General features: G+C 42.2%; 4 protein-coding genes across 5 annotated transcripts; 1 reads left to right on the top strand and 3 right to left on the bottom strand.

Moving 5' to 3' along the window:
- Positions 1 to 8: 8 nt before the first annotated feature.
- Positions 9 to 3,619, bottom strand: CarT (Carcinine transporter). Its single transcript, XM_020953611.2, has 7 exons — positions 3,031 to 3,619; positions 2,749 to 2,973; positions 2,330 to 2,515; positions 1,918 to 2,176; positions 1,278 to 1,869; positions 822 to 1,220; positions 9 to 761 (listed from the first exon to the last, which is right to left on the bottom strand). Exons 1-7 carry the CDS (start codon positions 3,121 to 3,123, stop codon positions 488 to 490), a joined length of 2,028 nt encoding a protein of 675 aa, XP_020809270.2. The 5' UTR covers positions 3,124 to 3,619; the 3' UTR covers positions 9 to 487.
- TM9SF2 (transmembrane 9 superfamily protein member 2) lies at positions 3,296 to 7,403 on the bottom strand. Its single transcript, XM_020953618.2, has 5 exons — positions 6,959 to 7,403; positions 5,874 to 6,068; positions 4,728 to 5,710; positions 4,493 to 4,652; positions 3,296 to 4,429 (listed from the first exon to the last, which is right to left on the bottom strand). Exons 1-5 carry the CDS (start codon positions 7,091 to 7,093, stop codon positions 3,926 to 3,928), a joined length of 1,977 nt encoding a protein of 658 aa, XP_020809277.2. The 5' UTR covers positions 7,094 to 7,403; the 3' UTR covers positions 3,296 to 3,925.
- Positions 7,404 to 7,583: 180 nt separating this feature from the next.
- On the top strand, positions 7,584 to 15,889 carry Fs(2)Ket (Importin subunit beta Fs(2)Ket). 2 transcript variants are annotated; one of them, XM_086834996.1, is made up of 7 exons: positions 7,584 to 7,836; positions 7,988 to 8,189; positions 8,914 to 9,155; positions 9,232 to 10,260; positions 10,335 to 11,741; positions 14,182 to 14,328; positions 14,466 to 15,889. In XM_086834996.1, exons 2-5 carry the CDS (start codon positions 8,132 to 8,134, stop codon positions 11,658 to 11,660), a joined length of 2,655 nt encoding a protein of 884 aa, XP_086691122.1. In that variant the 5' UTR covers positions 7,584 to 7,836; positions 7,988 to 8,131; the 3' UTR covers positions 11,661 to 11,741; positions 14,182 to 14,328; positions 14,466 to 15,889. The 2 variants fall into 2 exon arrangements, with proteins under 2 accessions (XP_086691122.1, XP_020809300.1); XM_020953641.2 differs by having other exon boundaries at positions 12,011 to 14,328.
- On the bottom strand, positions 15,871 to 17,444 carry Amacr (Alpha-methylacyl-CoA racemase). Its single transcript, XM_020953642.2, has 2 exons — positions 17,205 to 17,444; positions 15,871 to 17,083 (listed from the first exon to the last, which is right to left on the bottom strand). The coding sequence occupies exons 1-2, from the start codon at positions 17,310 to 17,312 to the stop codon at positions 16,073 to 16,075; spliced, it is 1,119 nt and encodes a 372-aa protein (XP_020809301.2). The 5' UTR covers positions 17,313 to 17,444; the 3' UTR covers positions 15,871 to 16,072.
- Between the last annotated feature and the right edge of the window lie 314 nt (positions 17,445 to 17,758).

Raw genomic sequence — 17,758 nt, 5'->3', positions numbered from 1 at the left:
ATTTTCGGTTGCAACTTGTTCTATGCGCTTTATTGTTTATAATTGTAAGTGCGTAAACAATACTTAATAGCAATGCCCTACAATTAAATCAATATTTGATCTTTGAATGGGGAAATCGTTTGCGAAATTATGGGTTCAGGAAAAGTTAAATGATATATTTGTAAATAATGAAATGATATATAAAGGCAACATTTTGTAAACGTTATTTTCTGTATTTAAGTATTTGAGGCTTTTTTATAGTTTATCAAATTATTTGAAACCCTTTATTGATTTATATTTTATACACATTCAATTGCAATTGCTTACATTGTGCTTGATTGCGCCTCTTAACTAATGATATTTATAGTGTTACACGATTGTTTTGAAATATTAATATAAACTAAACTAAGTTTTAATAATAATTATTTTGCTAATGCAAATCGACCAAAGCATTGTTTAAAAAAAAAGCAATTTAAAATAATAATGAATATCTTGAAATGTGTCCAAGCTAAATCCAATGCGTCAACTGCATGGTTCCATCGTGTGTCCTTTGGGTATCCATGACGCTCATCTGGCGCACTAAGCGCTTCATCGATGGCCGGTGAATGAGACGAGCACTTCCGGTAGCCGTCATATCCAAGGGCGTGCGCTCATCAATCCGTGGAGCCGGCTCCCGCACCCTTCTGCTGTCCCTCATCTCAAGCTCCACTTCAGAGGCATTGTTGGATGAACCAGCCAAGACATCTAGATTTTCATATGAAGGCGGTTGGGATAAAACATCGCTGGAGTTGCACAGGAAATTAAATAAATAAATAAGATATATTCTTAGATAATAAACCCACGGCTTTTGAGCACAACTGCAGCAATCTTTGAGTTGCCAGTTTTTGCCAAACTCCTCGCCCTCCTCAATTGTCTGTGGTAATCGATGATGTAGTGTCTCCGGCAATCTCAATCCAGTCATTCCACCCAGCATTGAAACAAAGCCCATGATGACCAAAGGTAACTTCAGGTTCTCCTTTCCCAAATAAGTCACAAAGGGTATGACAATGAGACCCAATCCTCCAATATAACTGGAAGCTCCAATGCCAATGCCACGCACTTGAGTTGGATATAGTTCCCCGGCGAAGGGATATATGATTAGGAAGGAGGCGGAGAGCAAAGCTTTGGATATTAAATAAAGCACAAGGGTTTCATCCACGGCATCATCGGGCAGCATCACTGTTATCACACATGCCACACCACTGGAAATAAAGATTGGAGTTTATAATCGGAAAATAAAGCACATTCTCCATCCCTACCCTAATATCATGGATAAACTCAGGGGCCACCTTCGACCCCAGGTATCCATAAAGTACCAGCAGCACAGATAACTCGGAAGCTCCACGACCGCCGACAGGAAGAAGCTCACATACTGATTGGTGCCCAGCGAAGGTCCATAGTAACTGAGACCCAGGTAGACAGTCTCGTTGGCAAACCAACTCAGCGTAATCAGGATGGTCTTCAGGCGCATATTGGGAGTGCGGCAAAGATCCATTAGCCCCACATTGGCCACCTTTTTCTTCTGCTTCTTGAGCTTATCCCGCCGGATTTGGGCCTCCAGCTTAAGGTGTACTGCCTCCGGGAATTGCCTGCCATTAACCTTGGCCATACTCTCCAGAATCTTAAGAGCTTCCTCCAAACGACCACGCATGAGGAGCCAACGTGGTGACTCTGGCATCACGAACATGTACAGAAAATAGGCATAGAAGGGCAGCGAGGTGATGTAGGAGAGGCGCACCCAATCCCGTTCCAGATATGTGACCACAGAAAGCAGCATAATGCCCGAAGTGTAAAAGGTGCACGTCATCACTGTCACAAAGGAGCGATAGTTCTCCCCCACCAACTCGAGAGCTATAAAGTTTAAGAAGAAATAAATTATATTTTACAATTCTCACTCACATATAATGAAGGGTATCTGATAGACGGCCGGAATGGTGAGTCCCACGATGACACGACTGCCAGCCCATGTCCAAAAGTCCGTACTCAGCGAAGTCAACAGGCTGCCCGCCAGCAATGTGGCCAAGCAGGTGAAGTAGGAGAGCCTCCTTCCGGCGCGATCATTAAGCAATCCAAAGAGATAGACTCCAACGGGTCCGCCAGTATTGAGAGCAGCCAGTCCAATTGTGGGATAGATATCCTGATCGCACACTAAATCAAACTGGGAATGGTTTAAATAGATGTATTACTATTCTTGGATTGGGATAAATGTCACATAAGATGCTTGGGAAATGATGATGCAAGCCAGCTTCTCCTACACGAAGGATTTCGGTGATGTGGGAGATGTAGGAACAATGTTCTGGGTAGGCCGCACATCTATCACTATCGAGGACCAGACACTGCTGGTATTGTACTCCCAGCCCTGGCTGCACTTAACCAATGGCCAACTGATGTTCGATTCCATGGAGGTCAAGATATCCTCCACTCCTTCAGACTCCAGTAGTTGTGTCCAATTGACGCCGTAAGTGAAACATTTGCTATAGACGAGTTCGTCATTGTCCTGGAAAGGGAAAATGGGTATAAAATGTTTCGATTAGCAATCTTCAAGTTTCAATCTTTAAATATTTATTTATTTTCTTCTTTTTTTGTCCCCTGTCATTTCATCATTGGCCTCCGCGATTACTCGACGAACCACCCCTTATATCGACCTCTGACTCACGACAAACGCACAATCAATGGGCTGACTTGATTACCTGAGCACTCATATGGCTGCCAATGGGCACTATTACTCACCATTTCCTTGGGTATGGCCAGCGATTTGCGCTGCTCCAGAGGCATATCAAGAAGCTCCGGGATGCGACACCAATAGTCATCCGGAGTATCAGCCATAAATAATTGATTAAAGGCACAAAAGCCGCACGGAATGCAGGCAGGGAGGCAAATGCCAAAAACCAGCAGCTTCTGATACTTGCCAAACTCGCCAATAGTGGGCAGCAGGTCGTCCAAATCGAAGGCCTCCTGGTAACAAAAAAGGAATATATATGAGCCGTGGAACTTATTAGATGGGATACCTACATCAACCGAGGTCTGGGACTCGGGTTTCTGATGTTGTCGCAACTCCGACAGCTCATCGTACTCGTCCACATCGCTGTCCACAATCTCTGACATGGATGAGCCGCTAGCCAAGCTCTGAGCTGGAAGTGTTTATTCGCACTGCCCCCGTTTTTTGCAATCTGTGGCCACGGAAGCCGTACTAAAGTCACAACTGACAACGACAACTGTCAGTTGGTCAAGGGTTGAAGAAAAGAGCTAGTTCTGTTCCCCGAAAAGCGAGCTAACGTTTTATAATTTGTATTGTTTTTTGTTTATTCTTTAGTCGCAAGTTATTAGATTTAAATAGTTTAAACTAAAGTATTTAAAATATTACAATAGAATTCATCAATCCTGCTCGAGCCACTAATTACAGTTGTTAGGCTTTGATTATTACAAATAGAGAACGGTGTTTAAAGTACTTCGGTTTTACTTGGGCTCAGTACTTTTTCTTTTCTTGTTTTTTATTATATTTTTTGTATTTTTTTTTTTTTTTTTTTGGAATCGTTTATAGAAGTGAGGGGAAATGGACATTGCTAAACTTTATGCCTAAAGATTAACAGAACGCTGTGAACTATACAAAAGATATATATCTTGGACTTCAACTCAGCCATCTGCTGCTTACTGCTTAAAGATTATTGCGCGCTTCATTACATTTCATCCACGGTTTTTATGCCTGATACAAAGTATATGTTATTGTACACATATATCAATTCGTAATTATATTAAACAGAAAACTGACTGTGCCTGAAGGCGCACAGCGCAGAAATCACACACACACATTAGGCTTAAGTGTAAATTTGTGGCTACACATACAAAAATACATTCGCACAGAGCTCGTTCTCCTGCTTCTACATCTTGTTGCCTCTTTTTTTATCGTTTAGTCCACCTTGACCACGCTGTAGATCTTGCGAATGAACCAGAAGCACGCAAAGAATCCGATGGTGCCGGTCAGCAAGAAGAAGAGGAACACCATAATGGCGGTGTAGCCAAAGTACAGGAACGTCGAGGCGCTGTCCTTGATCGAGAGCTTTGTCACAAAGTAATGGCAACAGTAGATGAACAAGTAGACAGCGGTGAAGCCGGACGTTAGGAAGGAGCGCCACCACCAGTGATAGTCCTCCGCACATAGGTGGAAGTAGCACAGCAGGATCGTTGTCTCCGAGCACGTGATGATCAGGATGAGAAAGACCAGGAACAAGAAGCCGAACATGTAATACATCTGATTTGACCACAGCGAGCTTAGGATAAAGAATAGCTGAATGAAAATGCAGCCGAAGGGCAGAACACCGCCCATGACGATGCCGGGAATAGGTTGTGTGTAAATCGATTGGTCGGGAATCTGTCGTGGAATCTGATTAGTGCGCACCGGATGCTCCAGAGCCTGCAAGTCGATATCATCTTACATTACGTCTATATCAATGTGAGCACTATTATATGCACTTACGCGTTTGCGGAATCCAAAGTAGGCACCAACGAAGGTCAGCGGTACCGAGACACCAAACCACAGGGCCAGCAAAGCGATCAATGTGCTGAATGGCACAGCTCCCGAACTATTCTCGCCCCAGAGCACCAGATTCATCACAAAGAACAGCGAGAAGACCACTCTAAAAAAAAGAAAGAAAAGGTAGTTAGGTAAGTTGAAGTGTAAGTTTGATTAACAAAATCGAGAGCAAACTTACCCTGGGCAAACGATCGAAGTAAGGATAACATTACTCTTCCACTTCAGTCCACCGAAACTCTTGTAGACACGCGCTGATACGTAGCCAGCCGGTGTTCCCAATGAGACAAACAAGACCATAGAGCAGGTCATTAAAGCACCGCGATTTGCTGGCGATAGGAAACCCAAGCAGGCAAAGGCCAAGGTGACCATGGCCATCACCAACACCTGGACACCGGATCCCAGGAAAATAGACAACAGCATGCCCTTGCGGGGTGGTCGGAAGACATCGCCATGGACCAGCTTCCAGCCAAACTCCTCCTGGGCATCCTCGCCGCTATCCATCTGATTATAGCGGGCAATGTCCTTGTGCAAAGTGCGAAGCATTATCATTGCCACCATGCCGCTCAAGAAGAGTACAATCACCAGCGAGTTGAGAATGGAGAACCATTGAATATTCGTATGCGGCATCGATTCCAAGATGTAATCCCAACGGGAGGACCATTTGATTGAGTCGTTCTTAACGAACTTCACACTGTACGTGTATATAATGCTTAGCTGCTCTCCAGGCTTCAGGGAGTTCTCGCTAATGGCCAGCGGCTCAGTGCTCAAGCAGTTGGGATTCTTGGGATCCGTATGTTTAATCGATTTGGGAGTAACCTTTACTGAGATAATTCGTCCACTGTTGCCGAATCCAATTCCCCAATCCTCCGACTGTCCACTGTGGTAGGTCATCTCAAGATCCACATGATTGAAGGGATAGTAATGCATGGGCTGGTTGTAAATCGAGTTTATTGGGCATCCATCGCCATCGGGTCGGACGAGGCAACCCATCGGGAAGCCAGTACCGCAATATTGTTTGCCATTTTCCAGAGGATAGCACCAGGTCACAGGCATATTGTCCACAATCCAATGATGCTGATAGTTCAAGCTAATGCCTTTCTTCAATACCATCATCAGGCGGTTGGAAATAGCATCGCCACCCTTGTACTCCTTGGTACACGCCTGTTAATGAAAGATAACAGATATAATAGGTCCGATTCGATTCGATCGTGGAAAAGGCATGTTCAAAGCCAATGGAGACAGCGATAATACCGTCCAAATATTGTCAAGTGAATCACAGATTATACAATTGGTGTTTGCCCCCTAGTTTAACTAATTAACTTACCACAGCACATGGCTGATTCTCCAGGAAATGGATATTGTAGGGTCCCGGACGAATACGCTCGCCAAACACAACCTGGCCCAGATTCTCCACCGGAGAATTTTCCTCCTTGCCCAAACAGAAGTCGAAGTGATGGTACTCATAGGGTATGATCGATTCCTCCGTGTTTAGCCGGTTAACGTACAGCACAACATCCGACTAGAGAAGATAATAAATAAATAAAAAGATCAATCAATATGTTTAGTCGATTCTTGGCCTTTATAGGTTTCTCTTTAATCTTATCTGGCAGTGCACATGTCACGTTTATCGGTGCTTCAGAAGATTATAAAACTATGAAAACTATGTATATTTGTAATGATTTCATATGACCGAGTTATTGGGATTGCTGTAAAAGTTGTCTTATCTGGGAGTTAAGAAAAGTAACATTATTATTGAAAGCCCTATTGTAAATATACATTTTATAATTCAGCGTCTAATTTAGTGATAATAACTATCATTCCTAAATTAATTGGGTGCCGCATATTGATTGCTCTCCGATCTGACAGAGTCTAAATCTAAATAAGTTGAGGTATTTTGAAACCTATGCTAAGCCCAGTGAAATAGGAAGAAAAAAATATGTAACATCATGTGCGATAGTGAATAGATTTCAAATGCCTGTACATTTTACTGATCTACCTAAACACATGAATTTCATTTAGGACCTTATCTAACTGAAGGCCACTTATCCGCATAACAGACGCACCCACAAAAGAACCAGCTGAAACAACAGACCCGCGTTAACTTAGGAATCGGAACACTTACTTCTCGTTTGGAAGCGTGTCGAAAAACGCAAACTAACAACGACGGCGTCGACGTCAGCAGCGGAGATGTAGAACTGGCAGGGAAAAGATATTAACTGCCGGCGGTGGCTGTTGCTCTGCGCCTGCCTGCCTTATCAGCGCTTCCGTTCCTGACCGCCATTAGAGGAATTCATCATCAGAACATTGCCACTACCCTACTTTGCTTGCTATTTCCACTGATATTGCTAATTGTTTCGGCCGTAAAACAAACACACACCCGCCGCCACCGCCGCACTCACATACACTTACCTTGCATGTGGAGGAGCCCTCGCCCTTTTTGCAGAAGTTCACCGGCGCCAATCCGGGCAGGTAAAAGGCCTCCGCCGGGCCCAGCAGAGGCAGGAGGACCTGCATCAGCGTGATGAAGCCGAAGAGCACGAACATCTTGAAATTGTGGCAAAGATTCCCAAATTGCTTCGATATGTCTGTCGCCCTTTCAGCGGCTGTAACTGGAACGTGGGTTGCGCCAGCTGTCCCTAGCTGTCCCACTAATTCTCCCGAAGAACAGTCGGATGGCGAACCGCTTGCAAAGAGATCCCGGAGTTATTTACTCAAATTATTCTGTTTTTCGAATGTTTTTACTACGTTTCTCCTATTTTTTGGCCGAACGTCAGCACTGCCTGTGACAGTGTTGTCACCTAGTCCAGCTGACCGGGCTGCCAACTTGTGTGTGTGGAGTGGCAGTCCCAAACAGGGCTACGAAATCCGCACGCTAAGCAAACCAATTTTAATTCAGTTTAAAAGTTTTAACTCTCTTTGAAATACCAAAATAATATGGTGCTTCCAGTTTTTATTGTTGCTAGATTCCGAACTAGTTATTTTTGTTTATCCCAAACAATTCAAATTCAACTGACAGTTGCCAGAGAAGCGTAAGTGTTGCCACCGAGCCTTGAGCTTTTGGTATATTTTAGCCTATTTCATATCGTTTGCAACGCCGGATAGTATAGTTCGCGCGCGGTCACGCTGTTCCATTCAACTCATTTTTAAGGCAGCAACTAAAATCTAGTGCCCCCGCGATAAAAGCAACGATTTTGTGAACTTCAACGACAAATATAACTAAAGGAATTTCCGATCAACATCCAGCGCTTTTTGGCAGGTGGAACCTTTGACTAAGCAACAGCCAATAGGTGAGTTAACTGTGATTCGCAATCAGCTTGGATGTGTGTGTGCACACGAAAAAATCAATTTCGTGACGTTCAAGACGTTGCAACCTGCTCAAAGTAGTCGCTGTAAGGTTAAAATGTATTAATTTACGTTCTGTATCAATTTCATCTGCAGCCGCTTGACAATTGTCTAGTAATTACGCAAAAATTCCGCCACTCACACATATAGACACACGCCACCAACCCCCCTCCCTCGAACGCAACGACGTGCAGAAAGAAACGGAAAGTAAAGTAAAAAGAGGAGAAAAAGAGCGCAAAAATGACTTCCGACATAGCCATGCAACTGATTGTCATTTTGGAGAAGACGGTGTCGCCAGGTGAGTTGCCTTGCATGTCTACGCCTAGGATATTGTTAAGTTTCGCCCAGGGCTATTCTCGTTTCTTCATTGAATTCGTTTTTTTTTTCTCGGGAGGGACGCGCGCGTTGTATGTTGCGCAGGGTTGCAATAGGCACTCGCATATGTTTCGTTGCTAGGGGAACACACACACATAAGCAGATTCCCTTGTCGCGCGGACCGCGCGCTTACATACATATGTGCGTATGTATTCCGGCACATTAACGCGCTCCTACAATTAAGGATTTATAAACTGCGGCGGTCCCCGACATAACCTCAAAGCGGCAGGAATAAACGTTCAAGGCTTGTCAATCGTGGAATTTTCTTAACCTTATTTTAATGCAAAATATGCGACTGGTTCTTCCGGCGATATCCGCACAGGCCATTATTATAGGCTCCTCATTATATATGTACATATTTTTTTTTTCGGGAGCCCCCAAGATAACAGTTTCCACCTACACTAAAAATAAATAGGCTAAGTTTAAAGGCATGAACAATAACACATTAAATTCTTCATAAAAATATTTTTCGTTTAGTTATTATCAAATATTTCATTAAAAATATAAATTGTACTTTTTAGTTTTAATTAATATAACATCTTCATCTTAATTATAAAATGTAAATATATACATATTCTAAAGATTTCATTAAATAGCAATTATATTAAGCAAACTCTTGAGATATTAAAACAATCCACATATTTCAGATAAAAATGAATTGCTTTCGGCAAAGAACTTCCTGGAGCAGGCGGCAGCCAGCAATTTGCCCGAGTTTCTCAAGGCGCTGTCGGAGATCCTGGTGAACACGACAAATAGCGCTGTTGCTCGAATGGCAGCCGGTCTCCAACTGAAGAACCACTTGACCAGCAAGGACGAGAAGATCAGTCAACAATATGAGGAGCGCTGGCACCAGTTCCCCACCGAGATTCGAGAGCTCATCAAAAATAACGTAAGTTTGCTAAAAACAAACTAAAAATGTTCATACTAACATATTTAATGCCTTGCCATGTACCTATATCTTATAGATCCTGGCTGCTTTGGGTACCGAGAACACGCGACCCTCTTGCGCCGCCCAGTGCGTGGCATACGTGGCCGTTATTGAGCTGCCCATCAATCGTTGGAATCTGCTCATCCAGACGTTGGTCAACAAGGTGGTTAGCGAGGGATCCACCGAAATGCATCGCGAAGCGGCCCTGGAGGCCATCGGCTACATTTGTCAGGATATTCGGCACGGGGTGATGGAAAACCAGGCCAACGATGTTCTCACCGCCATTATCCATGGCATGCGCAAGGTGGAACCAAGCAACCATGTCCGATTGGCGGCCACCACAGCGCTGCTCAACTCGCTGGAGTTTACCAAGTCAAACTTTGAGAAGGACATCGAACGCAACTTCATTATGGAGGTGGTGTGCGAGGCCACACAGTGCCAGGACACGCAGATTTGTGTGGCGGCGTTGCAGTGTTTGGTCAAGATTCTAACCCTGTACTATCAATTCATGGAGCCCTACATGGCACAGGCTCTGTTCCCGATCACTTTGGCGGCGATGAAATCTGACAACGATGCGGTGGCTCTGCAGGGCATCGAGTTCTGGTCGAACGTGTGCGACGAGGAGACCGATCTCGCCATCGAGAGCCAGGAGGCCACGGATCAGGGCAGGGCACCGCAGCGGGTATCGAAGCACTATGCTCGCGGCGCTCTTCAGTACCTAACGCCCGTCCTTGTCGAGAAGCTGACCAAGCAGGACGAGTGCGATGATGAGGACTCGTGGAGCCCGTCAAAGGCCGCCTCCGTCTGCCTAATGGTACTCGCCACTTGTTGCGAGGACGAAATTGTTCCGCATGTCTTGCCCTTCATTAAGGAGAACATCGAGTCGCCCAACTGGCGCTACCGCGACGCAGCGGTCATGACCTTCGGATCTGTGTTGACCGGACTAGAGACAAACACCCTAAAGCCGCTGGTGGAGCAGGCCATGCCGACGCTTATCGGCTTAATGTACGACAGCAGCGTCAATGTGCGTGACACTACCGCCTGGACCTTTGGCCGTATCTGCGACGTGAGTAAAACTAAACTAAACATTGTGGTCGCTCTGGATATTTTTTTTAATCTGCAAATTTTTTCCCATCTCAGACCATTCCCGAGGCGGCCATCAACAAGACATATTTACAAACACTGTTGGAGTGCTTTGTGAAGAGTTTGAAGTCGGAACCACGTGTGGCCGCCAATGTCTGCTGGGCCTTCATTGGTCTTTCGGACGCCGCCTATGAGGCAGCCGTGACCACCGAGGGCGAAACTCCGGAGACATACGCTCTGTCACCGTTCTTTGAGTACATTATAACTCAGCTGCTGGTGACCACCGATCGCTCGGACGGAGCTCAGGCCAATTTGAGGGGCGCCGCCTACGAGGCACTTATGGACATGATCAAGAATTCCCCCTTGGATTGCTACTTGGTGGTGCAGCGCACAACACTTGTCATATTGGAGCGTTTGAACCAGGTGATGCAGATGGAGACACAGATCAATAACCACAGTGATCGTCATCAGTTCAACGATCTGCAATCGCTGCTCTGCGCCACACTGCAGAGTGTGTTGAGAAAGGTCCATGAACAGGATGCCCCTCAGATTTCCGATGCTATTATGACCGCCTTGCTCACCATGTTCAATTCGAGCACTGGAAAGGCTGGTGGCGTACAGGAGGATGCATTCCTGGCCGTTTCTACTCTGGTGGAGCTCTTGGGCGTTCAGTTTGCCAAGTACATGCCGGCTTTCAAGGACTTTTTGATCATGGGCCTAAAAAATCACCAGGAATATCAGGTATGCTGTGCCTCTGTCGGCGTTACCGGTGATATCTTCCGTGCGGTTAAGGATTTGATGGTGCCCTACTGCGATGAGATTATGTCAGTGATGCTGACCAACTTGGCGGAGCCAACTTTGCATCGCAGCGTCAAGCCGCAGATCCTGTCCACCTTTGGCGATATCGCTTTAAGCATCGGCAGCCACTTTATCAAGTATATTAACGTGGTGCTGGAAATGCTACGCGTAGCCTCCAATCTGCAAATCGATGCCAACAACTATGACATGAATGAATACATCAACGAGCTGCGGGAAAGTGTTCTGGAGGCCTACACGGGCATCATCCAAGGCTTGAAGGGCATGGACCAGACTGCACATCCTGACGTAATGCACATGGAACCCCATCTTGGTCATATCATCAGCTTCATTAAGCGCATCGCTCAAGATGGCGACGTCTCTGATTCGATGATGGCCAGCGCCGCCGGCTTTATTGGAGATTTGTGCACGTCGTTTGGATCACGTCTCTGTCCTCTGTTGGACGATGCGATCATCACCCACTTCTTGGTCGAGGGCAAGCGGTCCAAGGGACAGCGCACCAAAATGCTGTGCACCTGGGCCGTTAAGGAGATCAAAAAGATCAACAACCAGGTCATTACGCAGTAAATCCCATGCTCTAGAGGTTAATGTTTCCTCCCTAACCGCCTCATACCACCTGAAATAATTGTATGTTTTGCAGCCAAACTGGTAAGTATTAATATTTATGATATTTTTCTGTAGTTCATCGGCAAATGAATAGTGAATTAGAATGTGTCGATTTTATAGTAGAAAGAAAACTTGCTTTTCGAGGATGCTACATAAATGTACAGCGATTTGATTTAACTTTATAACTCTATATTAGAATTTATACAAACTTTAGCAAAGTAAAGTTCATGTTCCACTTAAGAGTCGACACATTCTATAAGCTTAAACATGATTAAGATTTTGATTTTTTCACCATTCTCTTATTTTTGCAGTCCAGTCCGAATTCTCTAATAAGAAACTATGAATCTATTTACTAAGTTTGTTTGTCCGATCTATATTGTTGCTGTGCAACGTTTAAACGCTAAGACACATTGTTTATAAAACCCCAAACTAGTTGTAAGCTGTATCCTGAATCCCCATTAAGATTTAATTAAGCCCCGTTGACCCATATAGCGATTCCAAAAGCAGGCTGTGCCCACTGACTAAAACACAAATTACTTTCCTCGCCACAACAGCAAATTATGACAATTATTTAAGAACGCCTTGAGGGGGCAGTATTGTGTCTTTTGAAATCGCTCTTGTTTCTGGCGATTTTTAGCTCCGATTTTAGAGATTACCAAAAAAAAATATATTTAGTTGAAAGTTGTTATAAAATTTTGTAAAAAATCGGTAGAAAAAAAAACCAACATGATTAAATATGCTGCAATGCAACTCTATGGAAACATTAACTTGTAGCAGCTAACTGCACAATACTTTAATTTTTAAGAAAAATTTCATGTAAATCCCACTATCCTAACTACCCAAAAAAAGGAGAAAAAAAAACTAAAAAAAAAAACAGCATGAATGACCTGTGTGCGATTTGTGAACTGAATGTGATGAGCTGAGAGCGAGTATGTACTATTATCTTTAAGTCTGAGGAATAACTGTTGTCCGACACCTAATGCCTATATATTTATAGTGTGAATCTGTGATGGATGCTTGCGAGAAACTGTAAAAGGTCTTGTGATTGAGAAAAATAAACCCACGAAAATGATGATGTATGAAAATAGATGAATATGACTTCCTTTTCCTTTGGCGCGCGTGTGTTGGCGTGTGTTGTGTGATATTATGAATTAAGTCTAAGAAACGAATGGTTCTAGAAACGTAAGCAAATCAAAAAGATTTTAAACGGATTTCAATTTAAATTTACACAAAGAAACGAAACGAAACTAAATGTAACTCACTCAATGACGACTGAAAACAAAACAAAACAAAAGAAAAGAAATCTTAGCAACTAAAAAAACGAATTACGAAATGACTTTAGGACGTACAAAGGCAAGGGCGTGGAATGTTGTCACAGAAATCGCTATGGATTTGAATTCAATTAAATTTGTAACCAAAAGTATGCGCTTCTGTCAAAAATGGAACTTATTTCATACATTTTGACACATTTTTCATTGTATTTAAATCCGCTGATAGCTTCAAATAAAACGAAAACAAAAGAAAAGATAAAACCAATTATAATATATATAAATTTCTTGCAACTTCCACGATCTTGCCCACAAGCAACACCACAAAAAAATATAAGAGTAACTCTAATTATTTTATTTTTTTACAACAATTAAGTGTGCTCTCTCATTAATTCCAACCAATGACGCTTAATTTTTGCTTCTCATTTTATGTTATTTTTGTAATATTAATGGAACAACGAGAAATAATAACAAAAAGAAAAAACAACAACCAAGCAACTACCTGCAGCACACAAAAAAACATGTGTAATTAATATATATATAAATATTAGGTAAACGAAAGATACTAAAGCTAAAACACAACGGACCAGGGTATACAACAAAACAAATGCATGCTTTATTTTTATTTTCCATAGGAATGTAGAACGCGCATAAAGACAATGACAAAGGACACTTGGACACTTATTTCAAAGACGACGCACACTCTTATTTTGTACTTCTTTGCCTCATAACATAACCAGAAACTACCTTACAAAAAAGACGCGACTGTGAACGAAATGAGAAAATAAAATATACAAAATCAAGTCGAAAACTAACCGTTTAAAATCTTTTCAAAACATTTCATTTACATTAAGAGCAAGCGAAACCAGTGTGAACTGCTTTAGATTTAAGCGCATCTCCTATATTAAAAAATATAATATAAACAAAAAACAATCAAGAACTCGTTAAACAAAGCTTGATCCGAATGTTCAACCTTTGTTTAATGAATTCTAGTAGCCCAACAAGTTGTCATTTCAAAAGAAATCTACTAATTGGTAATAATGTTTTTCGTTTCGTAATAAACGAAATATCGCACAGCCGTCCAAACGAATGAAAAATAAATGTTAAATTGATTCAACAGATTTCAACATATCAAAAAATTTGGGTTTTGAAATGGCAACTTTAATGAAATCATCTTGTATTGCCAAAATAATATAGAATTAAATAAATATTAGAGCTATGAATGATTGGATGCGGATGATGAAGAACTTTGTGTCTACCTGCCGCTTGAATGATTGGTGACTCTTTGAATCTGTGGAAGATCGAAAGCTGAGAAACGCCGAAGAAGGAGCTTGAACGTTTATGGCTGTGGTATGCGAAACGTAAGTGATTACTAGAATTTTTAAAACGCTAACTAACTAAATAATTTAACTAATTAGATACAAAATAATGCACACATCTATTAACTAATAATAATCACAATTCTAAATCTTCTTTTCTTTTTGCACATTCTCCGCAGGTGTGTTGATTGAATATAAAGCTTGGTGCTGATGATTATGATAATGATGCTTGTGCGTTGAATGATGATGATGATGGAATATGTGATGATTGACATTGATGGTTGTTAAAAGAAAGAAAAATTGAGTGGCTGATGTGAGAAGAGTACTGTATCTGTATCTAGAAGAAATCACCAACAAGATCACCTAGCACAAATTTCTACCCTTTATACATACATGCTAACATATTCCTTACATTTATGATCTGTAAGAGCGTGCTTGTATTTGTGACTGAGTATAAATCTGTATGTTATCATTCCAAAAACAAATATCGAGAATCATTTAAATCGAGAACGACATTTCTGTTTGTTACATCTAGTTATTAAGAGATGATTTCATGTCATTAGATTAAGTCAAGGTTAATTGGTGAAAAAGCAAGCCTACGCCAGTGGTGGGGTGCCCACTTTTTGGGTACACCAACAAGCAACAATGTTTTTAATGTCGGGCTTGCCTTTTAACCTTTACCTTTTGTGTGCAAGTGGTCGTCGTCGTCTGCTCTAAGCTTAACAATCGATAAATAAAATTAAAACGCAACTGTGTAACTTTGCCTGTGATTTGATCCTTCATGTTGTCTGCATGTGTGAGAGCGATATGATAGGATATATGTATGCTAAGATGTGAGAACAAAAGCACCACGCGCAGCAGAGAAATGATATTTTTTTGTAAACATTTAAAGAGATATGCAAATAAATACACTCACACGCACACAAGTGTGGAAGGAAAACAAATTGAAACGTAACATATGGTACTGATTTTATACTGAGAACTGAGACTTACTATATACATATACAACAACTACACAACCTACAACTTACCCAAGGACTCACGAGGATTACTTTACGCGGGACTCTACACAACGACCACGTACTCTATACCACATACATACTTACACCAAACGCCAACTAGTGAAATTTACACCAACATTACAATTACAATTACAACCTACTATATGCATTACCTAAATACATATGAGCATTATAATGAATTATCTTAAATATACACGGACAATTGGAGACGCTGACGCGCGGTGCTTTAGCCCAATTAGCTTTAAGGACATGTGCTACTCGGTATGCTAGTTAATCCTAATTTAGTCAGTAAGTAGGAAGAGCGCGAGAGAGTATAAACGAGAGCAAGAGATCGAACGTTGACCCGCGATTGCGATTGAGATCTGTAGAGGAGAGAATCGATTATGTTATGTTATATGCCGTATTATTGACTCAACCCTCTCCTCCTCAGTACCACTCCATCCTCTAATTATCAATGCGAGGCCTAAAACTGTTCGTAAGAAATTTGTATGACTGATAGCTTGTACGCGAAATTTTAGAAAATGTAAAATGTGTCTGTGTGCGAGAATAAAAGTACGTTGAATGCAAGAAACAACAAGAAATGTGTTTTATTTAAATATGTTAATATCTTTAGTGTAACATGCTGGCAATAACTTCATTTGATAAAGCTCAGAAGTAGTTTGGAATATTAAGAAGAACACAACTGTTAAATGACAAAATTTAAAATAACATACAAATCACAATTTAAATTGAATTTCTAAAAGCACTGGCTTAGCATTAATCTTTTACAACTTGGACTTCTCTGGAAGCTGAAGTACTCCTGACTCCAACAGCTCCTTCATCTCTTGGGGACTAAGTTCCAGTTCATCGACAAATGCCAACTGATTAACAGGTTTCTCCGGCAACTTTCCTGGAGTTCGACTTAGACGCGGCGCTGGACATGGAGCTGGCATGTCTTCGATTATTCCAAATGATTTCCGCTCTTTGTTGTGATCGTGCTTATGCACCTCCCGGTAATCCAGCACGGGGTAAACGCAGGCATCCACATCCTCGAAGATCTGTGACCATTCAGCTTGGGTCTTGGACAGAAAGGCCTCCGTTAGTAGCCTTTTCCCTCGCTCCTGATGCTTCTCTCCGAACTGGCTGAGATCTTCTGGTAGTTCTAAACGTTGTTTGAGCACCTCAAAGAACTGTGGCTCTAAGGCGCCCACGGACATGTAGAGACCGTCTTTGGTTTCGTAAGTGTCGTAGAAATATGCTCCACCATCGATGAGGTTGCGGCCTCTCTCCTGTCCCCAAATGGGCATACTCCGGGACGTAAACAGCCAGCTGGCAACATAGGCAGCTCCCTCCACCATGGAGGCATCCACAATTTGACCTTTTCCAGACTTATGGCGTTCCAAGAGAGCCACACAAATGCCCAGTGCACACATCACACTGCCTCCAGCGAAATCCGTGAGCAGATTTATGGGTGCAGTTGGCTTCTCGTGACTCCTTCCCAACATGGACAGCACACCCGATATGGCAGCATAGTTGATATCATGACCGGCCCGCGGCGCTAATCGGCCATGCTGTCCGAATCCCGTGAGACGGGCGTAAACCAGGCGGGGATTCTCCTTGCACAGCTCATCGGGTCCCAAATTGAGTTTCTCCATCACTCCGGGCCTGAAGCCTTCGATGAGGACATCACATTTGTTAGCCAGCCGACGGGCCAACTGCTGACCCCTTGGGTTCTTCAAATCCAGGCTTATTGTGCGCTTTCCCTGCTGCAGAACATCCATGGGATTCTCAAGGACCTGCGACAAATAACATTTTATCAATCGTTAGTGTGAGGAGTAAAAAAACATAATGTATATGTATGAAAAATTGTAATTTAAAAAAAAAATGATACCAGTCGGCCATGATGCTTTTGTTTACCTTGTCGATTCGGGTGACTGTAGCCCCGAAATCGGTCAGGATCTTTCCACATAATGGTCCCGGGGCAAGTCCTACGAACTCCAAAACTTTTATGCCCTTCAACGGCATTTTCTCTGGCGTTTATAAGCCAAATTAACTAATAAAAATATAATTTGCACTTTGGACGCCATGACAGTAGGGTTGTCAACTTGTCTCAAAAGTACGGCCCACAAGAACTTTGCAAATTTATTATGCAATTTCTTCGTGTCACGAAAAAAAAATGGTATTACGTTCTTAATCTTATAGATAAATTAAAGCAAAATCCGAGTTCAGAGATCATAACTGTTATAACTTGTACAATTTAAAACAAAAAATTAGAGTTATTTTCCTTTTATATACAATAAAATTCAAATTTATACCTATAACTTTTAATAAAAAGTTGTGAAATAATTATTAATGTTAAATTTTTAAACGCAAGTCAAAAAATAACTGTTATTTTCAACTCATAAAATTATAATTGCAAATGCAAATTATTCTCCAATGCTTAAATAACAAAAAAATTTCAATGATAATTA

The sequence above is a fragment of the Drosophila serrata genome, unplaced genomic scaffold, assembly GCF_035046125.1.
Source record: "Drosophila serrata isolate PLE 108 unplaced genomic scaffold, ASM3504612v1 contig_275, whole genome shotgun sequence".
Lineage (NCBI taxonomy): Eukaryota > Metazoa > Arthropoda > Insecta > Diptera > Drosophilidae > Drosophila > Drosophila serrata.
The sequence above is the reverse complement of the archived record's forward strand: the minus strand, read 5'-3'. Positions and strand labels throughout refer to the sequence as shown.

What these genes read in the sequence shown, in the direction of transcription:
- Amacr (XM_020953642.2), bottom strand. Translation starts at nt 17,312, where the DNA reads ATGCCGTTGAAGGGCATAAAAGTTTTGGAGTTCGTAGGACTTGCCCCG. An exon ending in CAGTCACCCGAATCGACAAG is followed by an intron (nt 17,084 to 17,204) that starts GTAAACAAAAGC and finishes TATTTGTCGCAG; the next exon opens with GTCCTTGAGAATCCCATGGA.
- TM9SF2 (XM_020953618.2), bottom strand. Translation starts at nt 7,093, where the DNA reads ATGTTCGTGCTCTTCGGCTTCATCACGCTGATGCAGGTCCTCCTGCCT. An exon ending in AGAATCAGCCATGTGCTGTG is followed by an intron (nt 5,711 to 5,873) that starts GTAAGTTAATTA and finishes TTTCATTAACAG; the next exon opens with GCGTGTACCAAGGAGTACAA. An exon ending in ACTTTGGATTCCGCAAACGC is followed by an intron (nt 4,430 to 4,492) that starts GTAAGTGCATAT and finishes ATCGACTTGCAG; the next exon opens with GCTCTGGAGCATCCGGTGCG.
- CarT (XM_020953611.2), bottom strand. Translation starts at nt 3,123, where the DNA reads ATGTCAGAGATTGTGGACAGCGATGTGGACGAGTACGATGAGCTGTCG. An exon ending in AGTCCCAGACCTCGGTTGAT is followed by an intron (nt 2,974 to 3,030) that starts GTAGGTATCCCA and finishes TTTTGTTACCAG; the next exon opens with GAGGCCTTCGATTTGGACGA. An exon ending in TGGCCATACCCAAGGAAATG is followed by an intron (nt 2,516 to 2,748) that starts GTGAGTAATAGT and finishes TTCCCTTTCCAG; the next exon opens with GACAATGACGAACTCGTCTA.